Source organism: Oculina patagonica, chromosome 5, assembly GCF_052425735.1.
Source record: "Oculina patagonica isolate OP01 chromosome 5, crgOcupat, whole genome shotgun sequence".
Lineage (NCBI taxonomy): Eukaryota > Metazoa > Cnidaria > Anthozoa > Scleractinia > Oculinidae > Oculina > Oculina patagonica.
In genome coordinates this window covers 33,672,676-33,695,096 of record NC_135762.1, presented here as the reverse complement: position 1 = coordinate 33,695,096, position 22,421 = coordinate 33,672,676, and the positions used below count along the sequence as shown (strand labels likewise).

At 38.6% G+C, this 22,421-nt stretch overlaps 4 protein-coding genes and 1 pseudogene across 6 annotated transcripts in view; 3 read left to right on the top strand and 2 right to left on the bottom strand.

Moving 5' to 3' along the window:
- LOC144653741 (voltage-gated inwardly rectifying potassium channel KCNH2-like) overlaps positions 1-5,777 on the bottom strand; it is a 35,248-nt gene extending 29,471 nt beyond the window's left edge. The window contains exon 1 of one of the 2 annotated variants that reach the window (XM_078513826.1): positions 5,561-5,777. The gene's annotated coding sequence lies outside the window, so the exon portion shown is untranslated. Of the gene's footprint in view, positions 1-646; positions 907-5,560 lie in introns of those variants that run through there. The other variant, XM_078513825.1, reaches the window with a different exon arrangement.
- Positions 3,558-14,529, top strand: LOC144653762 (neuronal acetylcholine receptor subunit alpha-7-like). The gene is made up of 9 exons (XM_078513862.1): positions 3,558-3,658; positions 5,075-5,214; positions 10,328-10,372; positions 10,987-11,096; positions 11,437-11,661; positions 12,050-12,323; positions 12,589-12,744; positions 13,118-13,211; positions 13,747-14,529. Exons 1-8 carry the CDS (start codon positions 3,613-3,615, stop codon positions 13,202-13,204), a joined length of 1,083 nt encoding a protein of 360 aa, XP_078369988.1. The 5' UTR covers positions 3,558-3,612; the 3' UTR covers positions 13,205-13,211; positions 13,747-14,529.
- On the top strand, positions 6,964-9,202 carry LOC144653750 (kelch-like protein 25). Its single transcript, XM_078513844.1, has one exon. It carries the CDS (start codon positions 7,149-7,151, stop codon positions 8,730-8,732), a length of 1,584 nt encoding a protein of 527 aa, XP_078369970.1. The 5' UTR covers positions 6,964-7,148; the 3' UTR covers positions 8,733-9,202.
- A 118-nt stretch (positions 14,530-14,647) lies between the features above and the next one.
- Positions 14,648-17,104, bottom strand: LOC144653766 (calcium/calmodulin-dependent protein kinase type II subunit delta-like; annotated as a pseudogene). The gene is made up of 2 exons (XR_013570821.1): positions 16,623-17,104; positions 14,648-15,655 (listed from the first exon to the last, which is right to left on the bottom strand). The product of XR_013570821.1 is annotated as a calcium/calmodulin-dependent protein kinase type II subunit delta-like (transcript).
- A 3,447-nt stretch (positions 17,105-20,551) lies between these two features.
- LOC144653802 (NADH dehydrogenase [ubiquinone] 1 alpha subcomplex subunit 2-like) lies at positions 20,552-22,274 on the top strand. Its single transcript, XM_078513905.1, has 3 exons — positions 20,552-20,662; positions 21,485-21,591; positions 21,983-22,274. The coding sequence occupies exons 1-3, from the start codon at positions 20,571-20,573 to the stop codon at positions 22,075-22,077; spliced, it is 294 nt and encodes a 97-aa protein (XP_078370031.1). The 5' UTR covers positions 20,552-20,570; the 3' UTR covers positions 22,078-22,274.
- Positions 22,275-22,421: the final 147 nt, after the last annotated feature.

The following is a 22,421-nucleotide window of genomic DNA, read 5'->3' as shown; positions in this document are numbered from 1 at the left end:
AGCAAGGCTTCTGTACAGAGGAAACACTCGATTTCGATTGGTCAATTTTAACACGTCCTGTAATCCGCATCTTGGCGCAATCCTCGTTCTCTTTTCCCTCCAGTAGCTGGCTGTAGTGTACTTTCTTTTGTACACGCACTTCGCGCGCGCGCCGCAACACTTGAAATCTCTCTCCAATGCTGGAGTCTGTTGTTCCGACTAGCTTGCAGTAGGGTGGCAAATTTAAACAATAGTCGTTTATTTAACTCTGGCGTTATCAACAATTATACAGGACGGTATATTTTAGTTGATAGAACGTGAACAAATATGGTAATTTATGCCAGACATTTTCATAGCACTTAAGGAAGAGTCAATATTTTAACGCCGTTTAGAAGCATTATTACAGAGTGCACAGCAATTCGCTTTAACTAGCTCGCTATGAACATACGGTTTTTCAATGCTTAAGTCATATGTAACTAATATATGAGGAAGTATTATCGGCTAAACGTTGTTAACAGTGATGAATGAATCGAAAGTGACGATTGCCGAAACATCTCAGTGGTTAAACGAGCATCATATGTAATACATGAAATAACTCATTAAACGCTAGTTAACTACTGAAACAATAATTCCTTGTTTATAGAGGAAAGATGGATTTGTTACTAACCTTAAACTACTTTCTGCAATGTAGGACGGCGTTCAAAATGACTGTAAAACGTTTCGCAACTGAGCTACAGAGTCAGTTTATATATAGCACTGTTGCGCAGTACAAATCAATGACGTGAAGACAGTTGACGGTCAAATCCTTGTAATGCGATTGGCGAGAGTTTTCCTTATCTTTAACTTAGTCGCACTGAATGAAGCAGGGTTTAAAGTTGCTGTGGGCAAATATTGCTTTTGTCGCTATAGCTAACAACTCCTGCTTTGAAAATATTTTGCTAGCCACAAGAGTCCTTTTTCACCACAAGTTACGTGCTCGGTTTTAAAGAGTAAATATGCAGCAATGCTGAGCAGATGTTTCATTTACGTAATGAGCTTGTATTCGAACTAATTGACGAATAAAATAATTATGATAAGACATGTACAACTCTGTGCCTTTCTTCTTTACTATTTTATAGAATTGTCATAGTGCCAGTGAAATTAATGAAAGTTTCTTATCCGAATCAATAAGAGCCCTTCAGTTAGGTGCACGACCCGCCGGCAGGTTGTTGTATCTTTGTTCGCCGATTGTTCGATAAAAATGAAAACATGTAGTTGTTGTTTACTGAAACAAGCGTGGCTTTGATATGTTTAAAGTATTTTACTGTTTGAGTTCAAGGACAAGAACAATGGTTAGCCGTAACACAGCTGGACGCCATCGCGTATGCAATTTCTTCATTCAAAATTAAGATGCCCAGCTGAAGTAGATAGGACAATTTATGATAGAACTTCAGTTGGGATGTCTTGCACAGTTCTGCCTTGACACACATTTGCGGATAAATTTTAAGGCTACCTCGGAACGGCGACTACAAAAAGTAGAGTCATCCGCATCTTGAAGCAAAAACAGCGTGTGTTGATTGTTGTAATAAGCATTAAATTTTAACGACAGATTGTCCTAAATGTTCAGTTTTGTGTTCGAACGTGGTTAATGGTTTCACCCATGTTCCACCTTGTTTTGTGAATAGATATATTGTGATTTTGTTGCTGGTTCTTGTCGATTTTATTTTGGATGGAACATAAAAACAGACAGTTAAAACACTTAGATACACAATTGTATATTTCTTTTAATTAGACCAGCAGGAGAAAAGATAGTTATTTACGTATTTTCTCTTGTTTTGATGGAATGACTGCCTGTTTGACAATAGCTTAAAAGGAATCCTAAAGAAAGTGCTATGCAAATTGCAAAAGGTATTGATAATGAAAACTTATAACAATGATATGACAACTCCCATAAAACAGGTGTTTAATTTGAAGACAATAAACCACTTGTGGAATCGATATCACACAACTCGCGGGTCACGATATCTATAAATATACAGCCAGCACTACCGTATCTATTTTCCCAAAAAGGTTCCATGGGCTTCCTGAATTGTCTCAGTTCAAATATATTTGAAGGAAATTTTTTTTGAGCAATCCTTATGAAAACCTTAATATTTTTCGCTTTCGAAAACATTCGAGACATTTCCCAATATCATAAATTTTTGACATTTGACCGCTCTTCAGATGTTTTGTAGTTACAACTTAAAAGAAATAATCATTACAATATTATGTTTGAAGTTAAAGCCATTTTAGCAAAGAAGCTTGACAGGCCGGTATTTAAATCCATAACGTCCGACTGTTAACAGCCCAATGCTCTTTTAAGTTATGAAGCCACACACAGTTGGTCAATACACTGATTGCACCATAGTTGCAAAGTTTACCCTGCGGTGGATTTGATCGGATCGAACTGATTCATATCGTGGCTCTAACTCAGGAAGTCTGTGGATGACCTTCCAAATTAAAGTTATTAAGCATGGACATTTTTTGTAATAAAATTTGGGATACTGTCCATTTTTGTCAATTAGCGTCTTCGTACGTAGGATGCTAATTTTTGCCTGACTTGGTTCGTTTTGGGAAATATTAAGCCTGGGAGTCTATGGCGTTCTTTTTTCAATCAACTCACATGTTTCTTTGTTCTTGTTCGGTCCCTGTAGTTTTCATTAGGCAACTGATAAATTTCAAGTTGACCTCTGACCGTGCATTCCGTACGTATGAAAAAACTTGTGCTTTTCTAATGTTTTTCTTAAGCTTACGGTGTGGTAACTCTTTTCCCAAAACCTGACAGTTTCAGTTGATATTTGCTGCTTCAAATAAAAGTGACTTACTCGACATATTTCTGTTCAATAACATAAATATCTAATATGATCATGACATTACAGAAAGCTGCTTTATCCACAAGTATTCAGTGTTTTATCTGACATCCGAAAGCCACCCACGTCTGAAAGACGCGGAAGGTACTAGCTAGTAACAGAGAGATCTAGAGAGCAGAGAGGCGTAAAGCACTCCAAGTTTGAGAACAGCACAACACTCTAGCAAGGAGGTGAAAAGAGGGAAGAGGAAGGCCAGTTAAGAGCTCTCAAAAACCCTAAACGAGGAACAGTTCGTCTGCAAATCTCTAATAAGACTTTCTAGTCAGAGCAAATAGCACTGCACCTAACACGCATCTAGCACCTAGCACGGCTAACCTATAGTGCGCTAATCATGGAAATTGTCCGACGGATTCCTATCGCCTACTATCTGAAAGTTATGGACGCAGTTAGACATGCGTGATAGGTACGTCATCTTAATGACAAGCAATTACACTGCTTTATGTTGCAAATCCGCTTCTCAATTCCCTGAGGCTCTTGGCAACGACCAAGGTTGCAAATTAGGTTGAAATTGCAAATGCTGTTTTCTCTTTACCCCTGTTTTGAAACTGTATCTCTCGACAAATGTCATTTTCAGACTCATTTGCATGCAAATAACTTTTCAAAAGTCTTGTCTTAGTTGTCAATTGGCCACCTGTTATGTGGTTTTCAGATGAGCGACGTAGTTTTGTCAAAGTGTGAATATATTAACTTCCTTTTTCGGCCAAGCAAACTGGTACGAAATTGAAAGTTTCAAAACGGCGAGATCATGCTGGTGCTAATGTTCTTCTTAGTTTTTGCCTTAAACAGCTCAGGTAAGGAGGTGTTTAATTGTAAATTTGAACGTCATAAGAAAACAAAGTAAAGGTCAACAACATTTCCAAGTTCGTTCCAATTTTGTAATGATATTCAGGTTGATAAAAGTTGAAGATGGGTTCATATGATAACATACGCTCTCCCACGATCAATTCCTTTGAAAAATGTTTTCTTTGGTCTAGAAAGACTTCATAAATTTGAAATAAGGCTTGAAAAGCACCTGTAATGTATCCATTTTGGAAAGAGTAGATGAATATGGTATTTATAAAACATTCAAGCAGGTAAATTGTAAAAACATATTCTTCTGTCTTGAATACTTGTTTGGCATCTAAGGTTGCGGTTCTGTGGTATTCTATGCCGTCAGTTAAATGAAGGCTAGATATATAAATTGAGCAACTGAGTTCCCCACCCCTTTCCCCGAAACCTGGGAAAATTGGGTAGTTGGCGTAGCTTTATTTTAAAATCATTAAAGCATTATAGCTAAACTTATTAAAATGTATCAGGAATATTTTGGCGTGTGAATCGTAGTAACGTTTCCATGGCAACCATATTTTTAAATTATATTTTACCAAAATGTTGTTGCTATTCAGTTCTATTTTAGTGGGAGACAGTTTTCTCGTCAAAATATTTACAGTTTTTGCATAAGAGATTTTACAAATCAATTTTTGGGGATTTTTTAAAAATCCAAGATGGCGGACTTTGATAATGTATGATATCATTTTGGCGCGATGTGACGTCATATTTCACACGCGATGGCAACCAGAAACATGCATGCCTTTATTATACACGTCATATAAATTTGATAACTATTGAGATACCTCAGGATAAATGGATTTTCAATTCTGTGACGTAATGAATCATAAATTCTAAAAGACTATTGTTGAAGAAACGGTGCAAATTTCCCTTTTCCTTATCATGCCAGTACAAACTAATAAAGCCATTGCCTATCCTGCTCTCTCTGCATATGCAAATGTAATCGCATTTACCCTATAATAAAGCCATGTAAAAAACTTCCTTTTTCAGAATGGCATTTTTTGCAACTCTTTTACTTGCAATAGTCTTGACATTTAAGCCCCGGCTAAACGACCAAGCACTTTCGTCCAACATTATGTTGGACGAGTATGTTTGGCCGCATAGCCGGGGTTTTATATTTATATCAAAATGCTACCTCCAACGTAAATTTTTGTTTTACGATATATCCCTAATGCGACCTATAAAATTTAAGCCATATCACTTCTATAATATGGAAGGAACTTTGGATGATTTTAATCGGGTGATGACAAATTTTTCTGCAAATAGTTCAAATGTAAATTCATTTATAAAATTCTCTCGCAATTTGTTTGTCCTTGGTAGTACAGTCGCATTGTATTATGTTGTAATCAGCGGGTAACTTGAAACTATTGCGTGTCTTGCAGTGTGTCATGCCAGTGTTGTAGAAGAGAAACTACTGAATAATATTCTAAAAGATTACAACAGGAAAGCTCGTCCTGTTCAGAGGGAAACCGATGTGGTTCATATTGTCATGGACATTGCATTGCCACAGTTAATGAAAGTGGTGAGTTGAAAAAAGAAAGTTTTGCTTTAACCTCTTTGAACATTTTCGCATTTGTAAGTATATCATGGCAGCAATTTGGTTTGACTATGTATTTTCCCCTCATTAGAACATACTGCATGTGTATTTAAGTACCGGTAGATAGTACTTCTAGTATGTCGTCCGGGTGGTGAAACACGTTTTGACAAACCTGAGCGAAAGTCAGTAACAGCCGATGTTGCGCTTTTCGCTTGAAAAAGCGTTCTAATCAGGGACACACTCTATTTTTATAAGTAACTATAGTCCTTTATCGGGAAGAGGCGATGAATTTTCTATGCGCCTTTATAAGTTACAAACGATTAGAACTTACCTCGCTTGACTTACTTGACGAATTGACGAGTTGATAGCGCCTTTTGTTTTGGTGGTAGTTCTGTAACAAGCAGGTCTGACATATGAGAACCTGCAGTTTTCCAGGTTAGCCTAAAATGGTTCCTGTATAATTGGTGATAACTAATAACATGTTATAAATTAGCCTGCGTTTAGGTTCTTAAACGGTATTGTTTTACGAAAAAAGGGGAAGTTGCTGGTAGAACATTGATGCGGTCTATTGTTTATATAAAATATTCATGAAATTATATCTAAATAACTGCAATTTGAACAAAAACAGTTAGCCTAACAGGTTGTTAATCGCTAAGTAGTTATCATTAGCATTATGGTTTATTTTTAGGCTTCCTCGCCACTCATATTTCGTTTTGATTGATCAAATAAATAAAATTGAAAAACAAACTGGATTAATTGTATAAATAATAAAGGTATCAATGTACCAACAGGAACTTTTAATTTGTTCAAACAAGCAGCACAAGCTTATTTTAGTCTTCAGTCGAATTTATCGAACGTGAGCCATCACTCACATCTATTAGTAGTAATGAGATATTTCTAGGATACCAGGTATTCTTATTAGAATGTTAACGACCGGATGTCTCAGGTGGAAAATGGTTTGCATAACGCATCACACCACAAAGCTCTCGAAAGAAGGATCGTTTCTCTCTTTTTTTCAAAAAATTATTAATCAAGTATAAGCTCACTCCCATACTCCGCTGTCTTTAGCCGTGCACAGCCGCCCCCTTTCCCTCAGCGAAAAAAAATCGATATATGAATGAATCGATGCAGTGCATTTCATGAATATACCTAAGATATGGCCAATGCATTTCATGACTATTTCTAAGATATGACAAGCGTATTGTTATTACTTGAACTCGATTTTGTGTGTGAGCAAAGTTTTTAATGGTTGCGCCCAAGACTTTACTTATCTTTTATTGCCGGTAGTTCGTAGTTTTACGGGTACGTTTTTATCATATAAATTATAATTTAGACTAATCCCCTTAGCTTTTACTTAATTTAAACTAGTTCTGGAAACTTGACTGCATAGCCAACAAATATAAGAAAAGAAATCATCGGCCACTTTGAAGCTGAAAGAGAAAAATAGCCAAGAGACAACTAAAATCCTCAGTTCAATAACTAATAATAATAATAATAATTTATTAATTTATAGTGCGCTTTTTAACAAAAAAAATGTTCCAATGCGCATTAAATGACAATGACTTCCCGGACTACTTGTACCTTTGGACGAAAATGTCTCTAGCGATGCGTGACACTTGATACCTGTGTATAACAATTTCAGTAAGTGTCAAAAAATGTTACTTGAACACAGACGTTTCGGATATTACCCATCATCAGTGTCACCTTTGTTTGCACTTCTAAGGATATGGACATTCAGTTTTCAATCTAAAATTTAGTTTGAAAACAAACAGCCTTATCTTCGCCTCAAGAAGTTCAAGGTAAGGCTCGCGAAATGAATTGCGTTACTTTTCTAAGCGTGATTTCTGCGCGCGCGTTCTCGTTGCATGATGGGAAAACACGTGGCGTGACCAAGTTCGTCTCGACGCAAGCAAAAAACAATGGAGTTGTTCGCAAAGAAACTACTTGACAAGGAGTTTACAGAAGAATTGATCCGAAACCTAAACGTGTTAAGAAAGTCGAGCATTCTGTGCGACACAATTCTTCGAGCTGAAGGAAAAGACTTCGCCGCTCACAAATGTGTTTTAACTGCCGCCAGTCCTTACTTCCGAGCTCTGTTTACCACGGACTTCAAAGAAAACGAAAGCAATCTCGTGGAACTAAAAGAGGTTAAATGTGCTGCTCTGAGTGAAGTTCTTCAATTTATGTACACAGGAGAAGCAAGAGCTGACTCTTCTAATGCTCAAGATTTGATTATGTTGGCCGACTATTTGATCTTGCCGAGTTTAAGATCGAAAGTTTTGGAATTCCTAGAAGTAACAATCAATTCTTCGAATTGTCTTTCGCTGGAATGTTTTGCTTCGCAGTTTAACTGCGAGTCATTAAAGGAAGCTGCAGTCACCTACAAAGTGAGAAATTTCGTCGCCGTGACGAACTCGGATGATTTCAAGTCTCTGGACTTTGAGAAGGTTAAGGCCCTGGTTTCCCGAGACGACATAATTGTGTCCAAAGAGGAAGATGTTTATGAAGCAGTTATTCTGTGGGTGAAACACGACCTTTCAGCAAGAGAAGGTTTTTTCCCTGAGCTCCTAAAATGCGTCAGGACTTCTTTCATGTCAAAGTACACCTTGAGGAGGATTCTTGGTAAAGAAGAGTTAGTGGTGAATAGTCCTGTATGTACCAGCATCCTACTCCAAGGTCTGGACGCCTTTCTGTTTCCAGATGGCATTCAAGCTTTAATGAAAATGCCGCGTTTGTGTCTCAAACACAAGGAGCCAGTAGTGATCCTCACTGGCGGTCACACAGTGTCTTCAAGCCCAATTGCTGATACCCTTGGATTGGTTCTTGCCACTAAGAAGTGGTTTAACCTACCCGTGATGCCATGCCCTCGCACACGACATGCTGCTGCAGTTTGTGCTGGTCAGCTGTATGTGATGGGAGGCAACTCAGATGCCCCATTATATTACTTCAACCCTGGGCAAAACAAGTGGTTTGCTAGTGACGAGAGCTTGCCTGCCAGTCCACACAGTTCTTTGGTTACACACAACGATGAGCTTTACATGATTGGTGGTGAGGAAGGTCATTGGCGCAAGGTTACAAAGTATAACTACAAACTTAATAAATGGAAGGAGCTGTCACCAATGAGATTTCCTCGGGCTGCCCACTGTGTTGTTGCTCTTGATGAGTTCATCTATGTCATGGCAGGTCATGATGGCAATGCCTGTTGTAAGACTGTAGAGTGCTATGACCCATCCAATGATAAGTGGAGTCAGATTCCAGATATGAACAATCCAAGAAGATTTGCTGCCGCAGCCACCACTGGTGAAAAAATAATTGTTGTTTGTGGTTATTGTGACATGAATTTCAAGAATATTGAAACAAGTTGTGAAATGTTTGACAAAAGTTTGAATCAGTGGAGCCTTGTGTCTAGTCCCATTGTCCCACGTCCTGCATGTGGTATTGTCAGCGCTGGAAATTGTGTCTATCTGTTTGGAGGCGAAGATGCTAACTGGGAACAATACTAACTTGATAGTGTGGAGTTTTATGCTGTCCAGGAAGATAAGTGGCACCCAGTTGGTATCATGCCAGAAAAGCGATCTTGTCTTCAGGCTTCATTGTTACAACTGCCAGTGGAATATACATATTAAATTGTTTTGAGAAATATAGGAGACAGCAGTTAGAACATGGAGTTAAATAATACAAGATGCATTTAGCACTGCTGTGTAATTTGGGGAAATAGAACGAAAGTTATAGAAAAGCAGAACAAAAACTTGTTAAAAATCCCAACTGGCTGGAGGCTGACCAGCTGCCTATTTACAGCTGTCAATATTGTGATAGAAGATGAATTTGGCACCACCGAACACAAATCCAGCTAATGGCAGAGAGGAGGGTACTGTATTTATGTTATTTTATTTCTTCCATTGCAAGAGAGATGCCTGAGATGCAAGTGAAAAAAATTCTCACAAGGCTTGCAAATAAAATGATTGTTGTTATTGTTGTTGACTTCATCTTTGTGTACGAGCATAGTAGGGAAAAGGGGGGGGGAGGGGGGGGAAAGGGGGGGAGAAAGAGAAGAAAAAAAAAAAAAGAAAAAAAAGAGGGGGGGGGGGAGAAAAAAATATTTAAAAAAAAAAAAAAAAAAAAAAAAAAAAAAAAAAGGGGGGAAAGGGGGGGGAAAATTTTTTTTTACAAGGGAGGGGGGAAAACGGGGGGGGGAAAAAAGGGGGGGCTATAACCGGAATTTTACGGTAGTTTGTCCAACCTTCACTGACTCTTCCACAGATCATTAATTTAAAAACCTGGTCCACTGAATGCCAGCATAGACCATATAGACCAGCCCAATTCCTGGGCGTTTCTTGGCTCAATGGAGTCTGAGCTCTATCGTGAGGGGTGACGTCATTGAAAAGCACTCGCCTGCCCCTGCCCCAGACTTTGCGCGGTCACCAAAACAAGAGAGAACGCCTGTGAACTAGGTTGCATGAAGACTATAAGTAGCCCTTTCTTTCCCCCATAAAGATCGTCAAGTGAGAAATGTAAGAAGCGAGAAGGGAAAACGGCCGGACTGCAATTTTGACGCCTAGCAACGTACAATTACAAAACAAGTTGAGAAGAAATGTGCTGCGTTACACTTCATTCCGTGATTCCTACTAAACGGCCCCATTTAATGATGGGAAAACATGTGGCATAACCTGTCGTCGACCTGGCTTCAGGTGCAAAGTTCGTAGCGTTCATTAAATTTTGTTAGCAATGAAGATGTGTGCAAATAAACTGTTTGACACGCAGTTTAAAGAAGAACTGATCCGAACATTCTGTGTTACACAAATATTTGAGCTTTAATAAGGAAAATACTTCACCGCCAATAGATGTGCTCTAACAGCCGCCAGCCCTAACTTCCAAGTTCTGAGAAAATGGGATATAACGGGAAAATAATTGTTGTTGGAAGGTATTGTGTCAAACCAAGTGAGGTCATGTGTACTCTTCACCACTTTATTCAGTTTTCTCTTGCTCTTTTTGCCGTAACATTTTGCTGGCTTAAAGTTTTGCATTATAATCGGGGGGTGGTTGTGGTGGTAATCCGTGTTTACAGAAACGTTTTACGCCATTCTTTTCTTTTACAAAGGATGAAAAAGAAGAAGTCATTACTACAAACGTCTGGGTGAGGCAGGTAAGATGGAAAACATTGTCGTCTCTGTTGGTCAAGTAGAACTATACCTTATTCATTTTTTCCTCATGCCTGGACAAGGCCAGGTTTCTTTTTAATTATCCAATTAGAATCTAAGAGTGAAAAAAAAAAAAAAAAAAAACCCAAAAAAAAAAATTTTATAAAAATAAAAAAGATAGACATAGCATGGTGAAAACCTGAGTGCCAACAACGAAAGAAAACAGAGAGATGCGGGGGGGGGGAGGGGGGGGGAGAGCTCGTCGAACGAATCACAACAAACGCACGAAAGAACCTCTGTTCAACGATCCCTCCACTAACGATCATCGCCTCCCTCCTTACCCGGTCGGACTTGGCATTTAGTGATCTATAATTTGAGCAAAGGCAATTATTGTTTACGTATTGTATTGTTGAACCGAATTTTAACAGTGCCTCTCCAATTTAGAATGTAACTAATGCCTATTTTTACAAAATGCTGCATGGGGAGAACACTTGCTATGCACCGGCTATCCATAGAGGAGAAGAGTTACCACAAGTCTGGTTACAACTTTATCATACGATGACTACAATTGCTACGTGGGCTCTCAACTGTTTCTTTTCAATTTCTTACGTTTTTTCAGTACTGGAATGATCCCAGATTTTCTTGGAACAAGACAGAGTATGAGGAAATCTCACAGGTCATCATCAACCCAGAGAAAGCTTGGTTACCGGATGTTGTCTTGCTAAATAGGTGAGTGAGTCTTTGCCTTGCATTGTTATCATTGCTTATTAAAAGTAACAGAAATTTTCTTTCTTTTGCATATAATACTATCGTTAAAGCTCTTGTCCCAACTGACTTAGCCTCTCAAAGCTAGACACTACTTTCGGTTGTAATCCTTCACCAACGTGACTAAGCTCGAAATTACCAGTAGCTTCTTTGCAAGCCATCATAAAGTATTGGACCTTCTTTACTTTCCGAGTGTTTCCGAGTGTTTACGCTATATTTTGACTTGAGAACACGAATAGGAAAGAGGCTCTCAGGATTATACTAACTTTTGTCCTAATCTTATCAAATCTTATTCTGTTTTCAGTGCTGAAGCTATGACAGACGGACGCAGTACCGCAGCGCGCCTGGTTGTAAAGCATGATGGGAACGTATCTTGGTTGAACCCAGTGATATTCACGAGCTCGTGTGAAATCGACATCACCTTCTTCCCATTGGATGATCAAACTTGTAAGCTCAAATTTGGCTCGTGGTCTTACAGTAGCAAATTCCTGGATGTTCATCCGCGAAAAGACAGTGCAGATTTAAGCTCGTAAGTATGGCATTTTCTTCTTTTTCACTCCACACTGCTGGATGATACCTTAACAGTACTTTTCTGGCTTTGTTTCCGTGTTGTCCTGACGGCTACAATATAGTTGTAAAACGGAAATGCCTGCAATGGACAACTTTTTAGAAGAGGGTTTTACGGACGGAAGGCGCCGAAAAGATAGAGAATTGACGATAATAAAACGCAATAACATGTACAAGTTTCGTGACCAGCATTATTTATTCTCATTATCTCCATCATCACTACTCACCTCATCATCATCATTATCGTCGTCGTAGTCTCATCATCATCATCATCATCATCATTATCGTTACCGAAGAAAGGGAAATTTGAGCACCATCCAAGATCTCTAAGAACTCTTTTTGACATTCAGGTACGTAGAGAATGGTGAGTGGATCCTGCTCGGCGTCAAATCAGAACGCAGACTTCTAACGTACGACTGCTGTGAAGGAGAGTTCCCGGATGTGACGTATCATCTGGAGTTGCGCAGGCGCACGCTGTTTTACATGATGAACTTCATTTTACCATGCGTGTTGATTGCAGTCCTAACCCTGCTCGTCTTTCTGTTGCCGCCGGAGTCTGGCGAGAGAATGTCATTTGGAGTAACAGTGTTGCTGTCGTTTACCATTTTGCTGTTAATGTTAATGGTAAGTTTAAAATTTGGTCGTTGTCAGTGCTATATGTAAAACGTCTCCGATTGCTATATCATCCGGAGGGGGCACTCCTGTCAATTTAGGATAGGCGTGTGCCGCAAAGGTTATGAAACCCTGACAGGATGAAAACTGATAAACTTTTTAAGGACATGTTGCCTCCTTAGACTTTTTCCCCCGAGTTTTGTTTCTTGTCACGAGGATATGATATTAGTATCCATAAATTTGCCTATGACTGTATTCATCTTCTTTTCTTCTGTAGGATAAGTTACCTGCCACTTCTAAGGTTATTCCTTTGATCGCCGTCTACTACGCCTGCACTTTCATTGAGGTGTCAGCGGCAATGGGCATGGCTTGTCTGATGCTTCGTTTTTACCATCCTGACAATTCCTCGGCTCCAATCCCCGCCTGGATCAGGGTAACTCAAGAACAATTGTTAACAGTTTGGGATAACATTTAGGGTTTTTAGAGACGTCTTAATAGCCACAATGATAGTGGCTGCACACAGGCTAGGTGAAATACAACATCGGTGGAGTAAGAAGTGACGAACGTAGGAAGGAACATAAATTTCTAAACGTTTTAGCAAACTGAAAAAAAGTCAAACTATAAAAAAAAATCAGGACAAGTGAAAATTTAGTTAAACTGACGGTTACCGAAGATAAAGAAAATCATCGTAACTGAGAATCACATCGTCTTGATGAACTACGTAATTCTCCAGACTAATATTAAAAGAGAAGTATCGCAATTAATAAGAAGAAATTGAAATTGACTTCACGTTTTCTCCACGGTAGGTTTGTGTGCTTAACTACTGCGCACGACTGGTGCGTTTGAGCACATCCGCTGGCCGAGTTCGTCAGGCACAGATCGTCCAAGAATGACGCCAAGGTTAGGCACCTAGTACTTATGTAGCTCCCAGTAGTGATCAAAGTGTCTTTTCTTTTTGAAATTGGAAAATAACTGTAAGATCATCAAGGTCATTAAGTAGGGATATCATCTTGATATACCTTTTTATAAACCATATTAAAATTAGCACGACCTGAAAACGCAGCTATACTCGGATTAGACAAATTTCCTCACGAAGACTTGCAGGAAGGGCAATCCAAATTTTCTTGTAGCCAGAGTCTTTACGACAACTGAAGAACTCTTTTTTCCCGTCAACTATTAGCTAAACATGGTCTCAATTCTATCGGTTTTATATAGCGCAGCGGTGCAAAACAGTTTGCAGTCAGGGATCTAGGCAGTGAAAAATAATTTTATGCCAACTCCACAAACAAGGAGCTACAGGTGGTGAGCCCTTTGAAGGCTCTTTGTCTTTGCCACTTGTGTCTTTTAAGGATCCTATATTTCAAACATTTTCATAGGTCATCGTTTGTCAGTGCAGTAATGTAATATGCTATGGTCTTATTTGTTTTCATTCCAGTTAAATTGCGTGAAAACCGGGGCAGGGAACAATCAAACATGACGATTCTGACAGACAACATCTTCAAAAAGGAAGAAGCAGACACCATGAGGGAGGAATGGAGAATGGCCGCCATGATTATCAATCGTCTCTTTGCTTGGATTTATCTCATTACTATCATCATTACGCTGCTTGCTGTTTTGCTCAAGTCACCGCGATTTAGGAAAGGAGAATTATAAAACAACAAAATTCTTTGTCAGAGCGCTCTTGGAGGGTCTTTGGATGGATAACATAAGCTGCAAAATAATTTGAAATTTTTATTTAAAATCACAGTCTCTTGACTCTCTTGACCTCCGCATCTTTACTGACAACTTCGGGAAAAGCGGGACAAAAGGCTATGCAGGAATTCCAGTCGACTTAAACATATAATGGTAAAATGGCGAAATGTTACTGAAGTGACTAAACGGAAACATACAAAAGGCTGACAATCAGTAAGGGGAGGGGAAGACGGGAGGGGACTTGGTCTCCAAGCCATTGACAGTGGTCGGAAAAGCTGGAATTTTTATTTGGTTTGTCTTTATCATTCTCCGGCTCATAAAAATTATTTGATAAATTGACCTTCGAGTGCTCAGAAACTCCTAGAATGCAAGAAGTCGCCTTCTTTTCCTCAAATCCCAATTCCGAGCGGAAATTTAATAATGCACAAATGAACGGTAAAATAAAAGCAATTCTCGCAACTTCGCCGCTTGCCTCTCGATTTTTTCGCACACTAGCTTCGCTTTTTCCATGCCATAGAGCTTAGAAGGAAATTGATCCAATAATCTACAAGGAAATTATACCTGGAGATATGGCAAATTGAAAGTTGTTGCATCTGGCCCAAGCTAGCGCTGTGCGGGTAACAAATACATAACGTCGTCTTGACTACAAAGTGAAATATTTGTATTGAACTTTATCACTTGTTTTAGATAAATAACACGATTCTGATACAATATCAAAGACAAAATAATACTAAACGTTGAGTACAAGCTAGACAAATTCCGTTTGCATGTGTTATTATTTTTAGCAATGAGCAGAAAAGTATCAATGAAGGGGCGTTACAGAATATTTCCGTTAACAAATGCTCCCATCACATATTGTTTACAACTCTAGACGTTTCTTTATCAATGTCAACTTGTAAAACGTTTTAAAAAGTCAGGGCAGTCAGCTCATTATGATTTAACACTTTAAAGTTCCTTAATTTTAACGCGGATGGTATGATGTCTTGTGTACATACGTGTATAGAGTAATAAAAACAGCGAAAACTTTTTAGCTTAGGACTTCTTTTTCTGACTTTTGTCTGTGACACGAGTCTTTGATGTTCATTTTTCTGAACTTCAGCATGGCTCGAACACCGCAAATCACCGCCGCGAAGTTTCTCCGCTGACCGTGTTTTTGTGGTGTCCGTTGCAGCGCTTCCATTTGAATCCACGGATGGTTCAAAGCCTCAGAAACTGTCAATCTCTCACTGGGTTCCACGACTATTAATCGCCGTACGAGACCTTTGGCTTCATCGGACACATTGTCCCAATATGGTGAAGGCATACTGTAATGCCCTTGTAGAATAGACAGTAATAATTTCTCGTCGTTGCTGCTCCAAAATGGTGGATAGCCCGCCAGAAGAATGAACAATATGACGCCACACGCCCACATATCAACTGGCCGACCAATCAGATCTTCCAATATTGTTTCTGGCGCGAGAAATAGGGGCGCACCACTTGCGTCACAACTGATGACGTCAGAGTCATGTTGGTAGCCTTCGCGCTAGCCCGAAATCAGCAAGTTTTACTGTCACATGGTCTGAGTGTCTTGAACGACTGAGAAGAAGGTTATCGGCTTTGACATCGCGATGAACAATTCGTTTTCCATGAAGGTATTCCAGGGCTTGCAAAAGCTGTAGAAAGAAATGAGAATCAAAGAAAATGTTGAACATTCGCGTACAAAAAATAGTTTCTTTGCTTGAGAGAGCAGATGAACAAATTAAGTAGCATTACTGCTCAAAGGTCAAGTTAAATTTACTTGTGTTACATGCATAAAGTCAGACAGCAACTGTAGCTATTTAAAGTTTTGTTTTAAAAGGCTGTTGTTATAAGCTGCCGCATAGCAGAGGTGGCTTCCAAAGGGAAAATGTAATAAAATGACAGCTCTCAAAAACTGAAACTCGACTCCTGCACTATGCACTCTCTGTTTTTAAAGCAATATAACTAAATCGGGTGCAGATATCTATAAATGAAATGTATTCTCATTGTCTTTCGACATCCATCAATTTTTGCAGCTCTGGGCTATAAAAATAGTGTGTAGGTGTATTACAAATACTCCGATTTTCAGCACGGTTATTTTGAAGCGAGTTATTCGAGAATAGCAAGTCTGTTCAGAATTGAGAGTTGTGCAAAATAACGTTTGTTTTGTATAAAAACGTTCCACTACAGATGTGGCGCAACTGCTCGTGATGCGGTGGTAAAGAAATGATAATATAAGGCAGATAAGCTAAGGTCATGCGTGACGGTCACATGATAATTCTAGTGACGTATGCCTTAGACAAGGAGGGTCATGTCGTCATCGCCGCCGCTTTGTTATTCTGCATTTCCTCGAAATCTAAGAAAAGATGCTCTAATATCCAATAATAATTATTTAATTTGGTCTGCAGGAAACGCGAAATAAATCTGGCTGTTGATTCTTGATTATTCAAAATATTTAAATGTACAATTTCCTTTTCCGTTTTAGTTTTTTTGTCGATTTTTCCGAGAAACGTCTTTGTCTCATGAAAATCGGTTAAGTATTTAGAGGTACAAAATTCTAATTAAGTGTAATATGTTGAATATAATAACAAGAAAGGTTATTGAGAAATATAATGTTCTTACTTGTTTCATAATGGAGCGTGCTTGTTCCTCACTGTAAACCTTTTGTCCCACAATCTCGTCGAATAAACTCCCACCATCCATATATTCACAAACGAGATACAAACACGAATTATCCGTAAAGGTTCTGTACAGCGATACAATGTTTTCGTGTTCCAAACCTCTCCAAATCTCCATTTCCTCTCTAATAGCTTCCATGTCTGAAAAGTTCTGACCAATTTGTAATTCTTTCACTGCAAAAGTCTTCCCGCTCTCTTTCTCTATGCATTTGTAAACCTTAGCGAAGGATCCCTCGCCGATTGGCTCTTGAATCTCGAATTCCTCTTCGAACATGTGTGATTCTCTTTCGAAATACCGTGATGGCATCTTGGCAACTTTACTGCTGAACGTTGAGTTCTCTGTGGCAAGCAAAAGTTGTGAAAGTTCTTAAATAGTTGCAAGAACTGTGTATTTCTGGCATCAAGCGTCATTTTAACCAGCCAATCAAATCTTGCGATCAAAGGCGTATTTTTTCATTTCCGTGGGCGTTGATCAAGAGGATGGCTATCGCTATTTTTGGCGAATCAAGCGCTAATTACTTTGAACTCTAAACCCATTATTTAATGATGAAATCTTTGCTTCAAGACAAACATTGTGGATACCTTCTGAGAACTGTAAACCACGTACAAAACTGACCTTAATAAATACAAATACTGACCTTTACGCTGTTTGGCGTGATAAGTTGTTATATTGCATGGCTTTTATTTTTAGTTACTTTTCAATATCACTGCTTTTCCGCTGTGACTTGCAACTCTTTTTCCTTTAACTGTTTAAGCCCATTGCTTCTTATTTAAGCCTATAAGCTAAGTTATATTTTGTTGAACATTTAATTCAATTTAATTCGCATGCGACTGTATCGTGTATCCTTACATGTCGATGAGACCTTATCGTTGAAAGAAACAAAGCTGGCCTGTAATTAATATGACACACGAGGAAATTAAAAGAGGAAAACAATCAAATGTTGTAGATTACGGCAAAAACGGCAACTTGATATTTTTGCCGCAAGGAAAATAACCAAGAGAGGATAAGGTATCCTCTCTTGAAATAACTCAATTCTCAGTTTTAATCACGATATTTTTCCATTCGGTGAAAGTGTACGTGCGTTGTTTTGCATGCCTAAAATTCTGGCAGCAAACCCCTCGTCATCAACAATCTATTGGCTTGAAACCAAAATATTCATGCTTTATCAGCCTCAGTTATAACAGTAAGAGGTTCTGCTTTCTTCAGTTTTATCTTAATCTGATAAATATTATTCTGAAAAAAGACAGTGGTAGCTTTTCATGGAAGCACGAACTTATAAATCAATCCCTCCTCTATTTTAAAATTCAACTCAAAAAATTCGTGCTACACATCATAAAAGCGTCAACTTCGCTTAATTTTCGATTGCAAAAAAGATCCGCTAGAGTTTTCACCACATAAAATTTGGTGTACCTCTTTTCTTTTCAGTCTACAAATGTATACGCTTATATTAATCCAATTTTATTGGAGAGCAAAAGTTTACACCGCTACGAAGCTAGTCCCAGGTGGTGTATTCAGTTCGGGCTTTTTTCCTGTAACACAGTGCCTCCACAAGAGCTTATAAGGATGTTAATACTCAAATTATTTAATCCAATTTCACTGGAGAGCAGCATTTATACACCGCAAAAAACCCAGTGTGTTTTCGGGCTTCCCTCTTTTTATAACACCACATCCTCTACGGGAATGATATCATTTGAACTATATTTTTAATCCAATTTCACAGGAGAGCATAAATTTTTACACCCCACAAAGCCCTGGTGTTTTCAATCTCTATTTTTCTCGTCAGTAAAAACTGACTTGAATGGCACTGTGCACCAACATGGAGCTTTTGCTCGGATCGTTCGTCTCTGGGAAGAGCCAATGTACATGTTTCTTTTGTATGTGGTTTATAGAGAAGGTTCAACGCTATACGATTTGTGGTATTTGGAGCATCATCATATTTTTCATGGAATTTCGAAGGCGAAGGTGTGGGCGTAGTTATGTTGTGGGGGCAGTAATTACTGTTTGATAACCGTTTGCGTTTAGCCTTGTTATCTAAATTTCAAAGAAATCGCCCTTATTTTTTACCACTCAAACGACTAGCAATCACCAATTTCTTTTAACTAATGCTTATTTCTGTGGGACACGAACAAGCACTAAATTTCATGACCTAACAGGCTTAAAAATTGTAATTATTAAAATGCGTGTCCGAATATGTGAGCACAAGGGCATGGCCCGCTGCTGTTTGGCTATCGATTGATTTATGCAACTATTATAGGGGGCAACCCAGTCAAACGTCAAATGTTTTTTACCTTAAAGATCCTTAAAATCAGGCTTTTCGCTGCTCTAAATTAACAGAATTAACGGCTAAGTGCAGATAAAATCTTATAAGCTGTATCAGAAGATCATACTTCTTAACGATATCCGCTGGTGGAATACACACCAAACTTCTGCCAGAGCTCGATTCAGCTCTGTTCAGTTTGAGTCAAGACGTAAAATAGAAAATAACAACTAAAATATAAGTATCCAAATAGTCCGACCTTGGCAAACAGAAACTCGTCAGAAGTAACAGCGAAGCTTTGCAATGTTACTTTAATGAATAAGTCGATGCAACAGGCTATAGCTAACATTCCCACAAGTTTCCAGGCTAGATGACAATCAGAACGGACAGAAGTTTATACTTCTGGTACAGATAATTTAATTTACCGCACGACCCTGCCTCACTACATTTATCGACAAATCAAGAATTTCCCGCTTGTGGTTTAGGGCGTGTACACACCAGCAAATTCTTTCTGAAAGTTTGTTTACTACTGTTTACTATGTTGCATCGAACCAAAAAACATGTTACTTTGTTTCAGTATATTCTACAGTTTTCAGTTGCTTTTTTCTTATTAATTGTTTCTACTTTTAGAGTTTTTATGATAAAACTAGTTAACGTATAGGAGTTTCAACAACAACAATAACAACCGCTAAGGCCGTAAGTTGGAAAATGGCTTACAGAGAAATGTAGGACTCCAAAAGTGAAGTATTTTTTTGCTAGAATCTGCCTGATAGTTTAATTTCATAGAAGTGATTTCCGTTGTTTTGATCTGGTGGCTTCAACTAAAGATATTTTTTCCATCCAGAACTTCCCTTATTTTTCTACCAACCGGATGTCGTAAGAACAGTCCGTTTAAACGGCGAAAATCAGAAAGGTGTTAAGGTCAGGCTGGGTCAGGATGATACGTTATGTTAGGACTTTAAAGACATGTGCTACGTGTTTTTTTAATCTACTGATAATCCGTAAAAACCGCGTAACATTTCAGTTATGCAGACGTTTTTTTCTTCACTAATAGAAAACAAAACAGCGAAACCAGGAAAAAATTTTTAAGGATAAATGAAAATAAGGAGGGGGGGGGAGACGTTTGATTCTTGGGGTATTTTATATAAAGAAACGTTGTCCCTGGTGGGAGAGTTACTCTACCACCGAGCCATCTTTTACCGAACGTTTGCATGAAGAAAGTTGTCCCTACTTACGCGCCCATAGAAAAAAGTTGGCTCTCCTCCCCCCTCCCCCTAGGGGTCTCCCTGCCATCGGAGGCAACTTTGCGATTTCTCTTTTTGCCACTGTTTAGGAGCTTTTCAAGGAAAGGACTCTGTTCTGAAAGAATAATTCGATAACTTGATCTCTTTTTCGCCATGATTGTTACAACACCGCAGGTGGGCAGTCAAAGTGGGGTTGCATCTCGTCCTATTGCTTTTATTCGCTTTCTCCAACTGAGTTACTTGGCAAAAAGGTATTTGGTTATGTTTAACCCGTGATTTTAAGCAGATAGCGTATTATTTTCTGGGAGCAAGCCCTGCCCTTTTCCTGGCCGGGAACGAGGTCCATCCCAGCAAACCGTGGAGAACTGGGTACTAGGTTGGAAAATCAAGATGGCGGCTGCGTGGCGTTCAAACCTTGGTAAATATGTGAGAGAAATCCGTATTCACTTGTGTCAGAAGTCTCAAAGTAGTCAAGGCGCAAGGTAATTGATTACAAAATCAATTAAACGTTATTTATGTTGCTAGTGTTCTATGCTTGGATCACTTCGTACCGTGTTTTTTGTGATGTGAAATGCGACTAACAGTATTAAACTGAGCCTTGACATCAAATATATTTTTTCACTTGAACTTATCAGTCAAGGCAAGCATAAAATGACACCACAGCAGCAACGAGTCTGTAAAATGGTGCTAAAAAAGTCAAAATCATCGACTAATGTTAGATTACAAAATCAAACCATCTAAAAGCAGGGTGAGTAATTTGTCCTATAAAATTTTGATCACACAATGCATGCCTTGATTGGCTGTGCAGTTGTTTAACACAGTTGTGTCATATCAAAATTTATTGCCATTTTGTTGGATTTATTTAACAAAAGAAATAGGAAACAGCTGCTTCTTGTTTACATTCACTTGTGTCAAAAGCCTCAGAGTAGTTGTGTCAAACAGTCTCTCTTTTGCTCTCAAATCTGTGGGGATGAAATTCAAAAGCATGTGAGTGCTATAAAAGAGCAGTGAAGATGCAAGCTGCGGGTAGTGCAGGTGCCATTGAAGGGTGAAAAAAGAGTGTCTGCCTTGCAGGGCTGTGCTCTAAGGGTGCCCGGGTGCCTCAGGCGACTAACTTTTGTCTTTGGGCGACTAGATAATCTTATTTCTTTCATATAAGCTCTATGCTGGGCACCCTAGATCTCATAGTTTGGAACCTCTGGGCTCCTTGTAATTTTTCTTAGAGCACAGCCTTGCCTTGGTTTCATACAGCATTTCTGCTGTAATGCAAGGTGTGACTATATATTTGTTGATTTTCTTCTCAGGGACTTTTTGGAGAAATATTACATTGGCATCAAGAAAGAGAACCCTAAAATTCCTATCTTGGTTCGAGAATGCAGTGGAATTCAACCAAAGATGTATGCTCGATATGGTAAGAGTTAAAATCTGCCCATAATAAAGGAACAAACATACACATCTCCTTGCAGACTGATTTGTACCTCATCTAGTACTTCACGGGTTTTGCTAGGGAATGATATAATTCTAAATGATTTATCATTATGGAAGAAATCACACAAAATAAATATTTTCACTTACATGTATCTTTTAATTTTCACATATCTTGTGTCTTCTGTGTCGCCAGATAAAATGATTCTATTTTATTAAAAATTTTGGGTTTGGGAATGATAGTCTCACGCTGCAGCCCTATTTTCGGTATAACTTGCATGTACCATTTTTCCACAGAAAGCGAGTGATTCAGTTTTACTGAAACTGGTGTGCATTTGCTTTCAGCTGCTTATGGCAACTTTTTTCATTCCTTTCAGATCATGGAAAAGAAAGTTCTGTACAACTTAACAACATGAATGGTGATGGAGTCCTTCAGGCCATGGAGAAACTTGTAACGTCAGGAGCACCTTGAATTTATTCTGCCAAAGAGGAGTGTGCGACGATCAGATATGGCAGAAAGAAATGTGTTTTGATGCTGTTTAAATTTCTCTTCATAACACCAACTGGCAAACTGCCACCTTATCTCCTATCTCTGTAGGTGTTTGGATTGTTGGAAATGAATTTTGGATGTATAGTAAAAATTGTAATTAAAGGTTTTAACAGTTTAAAGTGCCTATGAAGTAAAAATTAATTAATGCTCATTTGAAAGACTTTTACAAATAAGAAGAATGGCGTTACCGTTTAATATCTTCTTTCGTTTGGAGATTTCACTTTTGTTATGCATGGGAAAGTGATGACGTCATATTGTTCTACTGT

Excerpts from the sequence above, each read along its gene's own strand:
- LOC144653762 (XM_078513862.1), top strand. The coding sequence starts at position 3,613 with ATGCTGGTGCTAATGTTCTTCTTAGTTTTTGCCTTAAACAGCTCAG. Across the intron at positions 5,215-10,327 it reads TGCCACAGTTAATGAAAGTG|GATGAAAAAGAAGAAGTCAT; the intron begins GTGAGTTGAAAA and ends TCTTTTACAAAG. Across the intron at positions 12,324-12,588 it reads TTTTGCTGTTAATGTTAATG|GATAAGTTACCTGCCACTTC; the intron begins GTAAGTTTAAAA and ends TTTCTTCTGTAG.
- LOC144653750 (XM_078513844.1), top strand. The coding sequence starts at position 7,149 with ATGGAGTTGTTCGCAAAGAAACTACTTGACAAGGAGTTTACAGAAGAA.
- LOC144653802 (XM_078513905.1), top strand. The coding sequence starts at position 20,571 with ATGGCGGCTGCGTGGCGTTCAAACCTTGGTAAATATGTGAGAGAAATC. Across the intron at positions 20,663-21,484 it reads CAAAGTAGTCAAGGCGCAAG|GGACTTTTTGGAGAAATATT; the intron begins GTAATTGATTAC and ends TTTTCTTCTCAG. Across the intron at positions 21,592-21,982 it reads AAAGATGTATGCTCGATATG|ATCATGGAAAAGAAAGTTCT; the intron begins GTAAGAGTTAAA and ends CATTCCTTTCAG.